At 37.1% G+C, this 6,182-nt stretch overlaps 1 protein-coding gene across 1 annotated transcript; it reads left to right on the top strand.

Moving 5' to 3' along the window:
* Window positions 1–767: 767 nt before the first annotated feature.
* On the top strand, window positions 768–3,897 carry LOC112011943 (zinc finger CCCH domain-containing protein 29). The gene is made up of 2 exons (XM_024044287.2): window positions 768–912; window positions 1,537–3,897. Exon 2 carries the CDS (start codon window positions 1,546–1,548, stop codon window positions 3,547–3,549), a length of 2,004 nt encoding a protein of 667 aa, XP_023900055.1. The 5' UTR covers window positions 768–912; window positions 1,537–1,545; the 3' UTR covers window positions 3,550–3,897.
* The last annotated feature ends 2,285 nt before the right edge of the window (window positions 3,898–6,182 follow it).

Genomic DNA, 6,182 nt, shown 5'->3' with positions numbered 1-6,182 from the left:
TGATAAAACATATTTCTTCTCAAAATAAATTTCCAAATTTGCTATTTTGCCAAGGTTTTTTTTTTTTTTTTTGTTTCTTTTATAAAAAAAATAATTTTTAGTAAAAATGACCTCAATAGTCAATACTGAATACACTTATCCAATCCAAACTAGGTTTGTGAAACTAAACTACTCCATTTAATTTAAACTCAATTAAAATTAAATAAAAAAATGTAATAACATTGAAAATAGAATAATAAATCTAAATTAGAGACGTTATCAATATTAGTTCTATTTGACTTTCTATAAAGAACCATATTTTGAAAAGTTTTAAAATGAACTTAAAGAAGGAAATTGTGTACTAATAAGAAGGAGAAAGAATAGTAAAATTCCACACTTTAAATTAAAAAAATAAACAACTCAAAGATGAGTAACGATCATCAGCGCGCGTGAAAGAAGGGATTTGCATTTGCTAGACAGACAATCCACACACGTGACGAGCAAGACCAAAAAATTATCTTCATTTGAATTTAACTGACATTTGAATTTAATTTGAGGAGGTTCCGAAAAATAAAAATAAAAACCAAACCAAAAAGCAAATCCAACCGTGAAGATAGATCAGATTTAAGAGTATTGTAGTAGCAGTACGGGACCCACATTTTGAAGCATTGACTTTGACCAAAAAACCCGAAGGGAAAGTTAAGAAACAGCAACGAAGAAAAGTCGCACTTTCCTCCCTTCTTCTTAGCCTCACCCCCGTGTCCTTCAAGAAACACATAAAAGGACCCATAACCTCTCTTCTCTCCTCGTATCCAACGCTTCCAATCGAGGTCTTCTCGATAACTTTCTGCAACTACAACAACAATTTTCCCACAAATTCTGTGTCTCATACTAACTATACAGAGTACAAACACACACACAAACTAGTCAAAGGTATGGTTCTGTTTCCATTTTGGACGGTTTTAAGTTATTTATGTGAAGTTTTACTATGTTTGGGGTGGAGTTTGATGGGTTTTTCTGTGGAAAATTTTGTGGGGTTTGAGTATTTTTGGCTAAAGTCTGAAAATTTGATTCTGGGTATTTTTGTTTTGGACCTTTTTTTTTGTCTTTCCTCAAAGATTTTGAAAGAATTGTGCTATCTAGGAGACCAAGTCGCTGGCTTGAACTTGTAGCATGGCCAACACGTTCTAAAGTTTTGTTCTTTCTTCGATTTGTTAGTTTAGTCTCTGTTTGTTCGATTAGAAGTAAGAACGTTAAGGCCTTAAGAAGGGAAATAAAACATTAGAGTAGGAGTATCATGTCGTAATATTACATTTTTATTTGTTTTGTGTTTATGGTTTATGAATTAGTGAATCTTACTTCGTTTCCACATAATTTTGGGGTTGGGTGTATCGAATTAGAGTGTTATTTTTTTCGGATAATTAATAACTGCAAAGTCTGAATATGATTCTTTTGATTTTGTTGTTTGACTTCCCTTAGATTTAGATTTAGATTTCTTCATAAAAATAGAAATGAATAGACTGGTATGTTAAATTTCCTTTTGTTACAATTTTGCAGGACTTGGATATGTGCAGTGGTTCAAAGAGTAAACCTTGTTCCTCAAACTTTGTCATGGAAGGTGAATTTCTGATGCAGAACAATGGGTTTTTCTATGATGGCTCGGTTTTGCTTGAACTGTCTGCCACTGATGATCTTGAGGCCTTCAAGAGTGAAGTAGAAGAGAAGGGTTTTGATGTTGGCAAGGCAAGTTTTTGGTATTGTAGAAGAATTGGGTCGAAGAAGATGGCGTTCGAAGAGAGGACCCCTCTTATGATTGCTGCCATGTATGGTAGCACTAAGGTTGTGAAGTATATTATTGAGACTGGCAAGGTTGATGTCAATAGGGTTTGTGGTTCGGATAGAGTCAATGCCCTCCATTGTGCTGTTGCTGGTGGTGCCAATTCTTCACTCGAGATTGTTAAGCTCTTACTTGATGCATCTGCTGATGCTAACTGTGTGAATGCTAATGGGAATAAGCCTATTGATTTGATTGCTCCTGCTTCAAAGTCACCCTCCAATTCAAGAAGAAAGGCGATGGAGTTGGTTCTGAAAGGTGATAATTCAGTCGGGGAAGGTGACCAGTTTTTGACTGAAGAGGAAGAACTGCAAAGGAGTGTGATGCCTCAAGGAGCCGAGAAGAAAGAATATCCCATTGACATATCGCTGCCTGATATTAACAATGGGATATACGGGACAGATGAATTTAGGATGTACACTTTCAAGGTGAAGCCTTGTTCAAGGGCATACTCCCATGATTGGACAGAATGCCCTTTTGTCCATCCTGGGGAGAATGCAAGGAGGAGAGACCCACGGAAGTATCCTTATACCTGTGTTCCATGCCCAGAGTTCCGGAAGGGAGCATGTCCAAAGGGTGATTCTTGTGAATATGCTCATGGGGTTTTCGAGTCATGGCTTCATCCTGCCCAATACCGTACCAGGCTTTGCAAGGATGAGACTGGGTGCGCACGCAAAGTTTGCTTCTTTGCTCACAAGCCTGAAGAATTGCGTCCCGTGTATGCTTCCACAGGATCAGCAATGCCATCACCCAAGTCCCATTCGGTGGGTGCACTGGACATGACAGTATTGAGTCCATTGTCTCTCAGTTCATCATCTTTGCCGATGCCTACTACTTCAACGCCCCCCATGTCTCCCCTTGCAGCTGCTTCTTCCCCCAAGGGTGGAAACTTGTGGCAAAACAAAGTTAACAGCACTCCACCTGCCTTGCAGCTCCCTGGTAGTCGGCTAAAGACCGCTTTGAGTGCTCGAGATTTGGATTTTGAGATGGAATTGCGGGGGCTAGAAAGTCACGTTAGCCAACAGCAGCAGCAGCAGCAACTGATTGATGAGATAGCTTGTCTCTCATCCCCTTCCTGCTGGAGTAAGGAATACAGTAGGATTGGAGATTTGAAACCTACTAACCTTGATGATGTTTTTGGAACTCATGATGCTTCCATGTTGTCCCAATTACAATCTCCAAATGCTCATCAGATGCGTCAGAACATGAACCAACTTCGTGCAAGCTACCCAACCAATCTATCTTCATCTCCAGTTAGAAAACCCTCATCCTTTGGGTTTGACTCATCTGCTGCAGTTGCAGCAGCAGTGATGAATTCCAGGTCTGCAGCCTTTGCCAAGCGAAGCCAGAGTTTTATTGATCGTGGGGCAGGTACTCACCGTCCTGGACTTACTGCAGCTGCCAACTCTGCATCTATGATGTCCTCTACTCGTTCAGATTGGAGCTCACCTGATGGCAAATTGGATTGGGGTATTCAAGGAGACGAACTGAACAAGCTAAAAAAGTCCGCTTCTTTTGGGTTTCGAAACAACAATGTGGGGACAACCTTGTTGCCATCTGCAGTTGATGAGCCAGATGTCTCTTGGGTTAATTCCTTGGTTAAAGATGTTTCTCATGACAATTCTGGGCTGTTCGGCGCAGAGAGGCAGCAGTATAATCATGGTCGAGGTGGCCATGAGTTGCTCCCACAATGGATGGAGCAGTTGTACATAGAGCAGGAGCAGATGGTGGCATAAGGGACACATCTGCCTGATTTGCTCCAAGCTTATCCTGACAAAGTCGATATTCTTTGAATTTTTATTAGTTGATTTAGTATTCAACAATTGTAGCTTAATGTAGTGAAGGGAAAAGGGTCATAGAAGAACAAATTTCAAGGTCTAAAGCTTTGCAGGAAGAATGATTTCCTGCTAGGTTAGTTATTATTTGGAGTAAGATTTGATTAGCAAAGATGCTGATTTAAAAAAAAATATATATATTGTATTTTTTCCGACTCCTTTGGGGGTTGTTTATTAATTATTATTTATTGGTATGTAAACTGTATACGAATCAGAGGTAATGGAATATTTATTATTTCTATGATCAAATTCTGCAACTTGTATCCATTTTGTGGACAAATACAATGCAAGCTCTACAATAATTTGAAATTCTGTTAATTGATTCTTGTGATCTATCACTGTTTCCCTTCACCTTCAGATGATCATATGCATTCTCTTTCCGAGCATTATGCAGCAATTTGAGTTTTTGAGAGCTACCTTCCCCTATGTCTAACTGGAAGTTTGAGCATTATCGCTCCTTTGTGCAAATTCTGCAAATCACATCGTAGCAGTCTTCATTGGGATAGCTAAGGCTATAAATATATGGAAGGGCTAGTTGAGTTTGGTTGCTATATTGAATCTGTCACTCATTTCTGTTACATGCTCAAAAGATCTCACTGCTCATTTCTTTTGTCAAAAGCTTGGAAACCATACTGCCATAACAATTGCCTTCATTCGGATTGCTGTACAGATAAGGTTGTGTTGGCAAGAACTCAGGCTTCTTAGCCCTGTTTGGTTTAACTTATTTTTATCATAAAACGAAATGTACAGATTTTTGAAATATCACTTTATTAAGGTATAATTATACTTCAACACTAAAAAAAAATGAATGACGAAACTTACATCATCCAATACCAATCTTTATTATATTGCACTTCCAAATGCAAAATCCTGAATATGCTGATTACTCATTACTAAAACCTAGAAAGATGTTGCTTTGCAGATCATTAGATTTGATCAAGTTAGGCACAGCACCAATTTTCTAAACCTGTTTTCTTTTACACTCTTGAAAGGAGACTAATGGCCAAGCAAGTTGCGCACTGGCTTTTAGTGGTCAAGTTTGATTGACATTGAATTTGTTGCCCGACATAAAAACATTATCTTGAAAACCAATTAACTGTTTTTGTCTAGGACCGCACTGAGGCCATGGTTAGTTGAATTTCTTGCTAACTTTGTTGACTGCATCCCAATATGTACAGGTAGTCTCCCTTACTTGAAACGTAAAACCAGGATTATGGAAAGCAAAAGAAAAGAAAAAGAATTATACTTGTTTATAAGAATAGCCACCAAAACAACCCAAAATTATTAGTCGCCATTAAGTCAAATTTGCATGTATCTTTTTGTTTTTTACTTCTTGTTTTCTTTTCAAATGATAAAAATATTGTATTTAAATGACTTATTTTCTTCGGCTTATTTTGTTTATTGTAAAAAATATAATTGTAATTATATATATATAAAAGTTTTAAAAAGGGTACATTTTTTTTGGTATATATATATATATATATATCAATTCAATTACAAGGCTATTAGCGTACATTCATTTTTTAAGATAGAAAATAATCTGACTTGACTTAATTAGTGAAGTCTTAGACTGGACTTAAACCAAAGGTTGTTGAATTTGTTCAAACTTGGTTTGCCGCATATGACTATTAAGGAAAGCTAAAATTGCATCAAACTATATATAATATGTAAGGTTAGCCACCGAAAGAACCGAAAGTAGCCATTAGGTCATGTTTTGCATGGATCATCCTTATTTCTAGCTTCTTCTTGTTCTTTTCCTTCAATTGTAAAAAAAATGTTGGTAAATATAAAATAATACAATTTATAGTTAGAATTATCCCTGCCAACTCCTAGCTGCCAGGAATATCATTTAGGCAAACAACTAAAAGTTCCTTAATGGTTACAACTTACAAGTACCTCGTCAACCTCAAAATCTGCAACATTTTGATTGAATTTCTTACCTAGAACAAACTTATGAACAAGATTTGTGAATTCTTTACCCTTAGAATGTAGGATATGATTATGGCAAAGCTGAATCTAATGCCTTTGCTAGACAGTTGGGTGGTCCAACTAGTCCCAGGAAAGCTACAGTATTTAACATATGTGGGTACTTTTTTCTATATTCTATAGTTTAAAAATGGAAAATTTGAAGGGTTATCCAAACATGAAATTGCGCGTGGGGCCCAACCCTTTTTGACTTCTGTGTTTCCTAGGTGCTTCATGTGAGAGGGAGTGAATTGGAAGCATGATGAGCTGGGTTTATGATTGGGCCGCCCACGAGATTAATTCTGGACCAATCAGATATAATAATGCTTTGGAAGAAGTTTCCTTCTACCTTCTTGCTATCTCAGGTATCAACATGTGCCACCAATGTTGCAGCATTGGTGAAATTGTGATACCCCGCATAAAAATTGATGGTTTGGGGGAAAATATAATAGAGCTTCGTAGTTATCATATGATTATGATATGAGTAGAAATTCCACTCGGAAATTTCCAAGTAGTGTGGTATATTTAAATTCCATTATTGTTATTATAAATTGCAGAGCAAACTAAAT

The sequence above is a fragment of the Quercus suber genome, unplaced genomic scaffold, assembly GCF_002906115.3.
Source record: "Quercus suber isolate HL8 unplaced genomic scaffold, Cork oak 2.0 scaffold_1211, whole genome shotgun sequence".
NCBI classification, from domain to species: domain Eukaryota; kingdom Viridiplantae; phylum Streptophyta; class Magnoliopsida; order Fagales; family Fagaceae; genus Quercus; species Quercus suber.
Note: the sequence above shows the minus strand (reverse complement) of the source record. Positions and strands in the feature narration are given on the sequence as shown.

Bases quoted from the DNA above. Each gene is read 5' to 3' on its own strand.
- LOC112011943 (XM_024044287.2), top strand. From the start codon at position 1,546: ATGTGCAGTGGTTCAAAGAGTAAACCTTGTTCCTCAAACTTTGTCATG.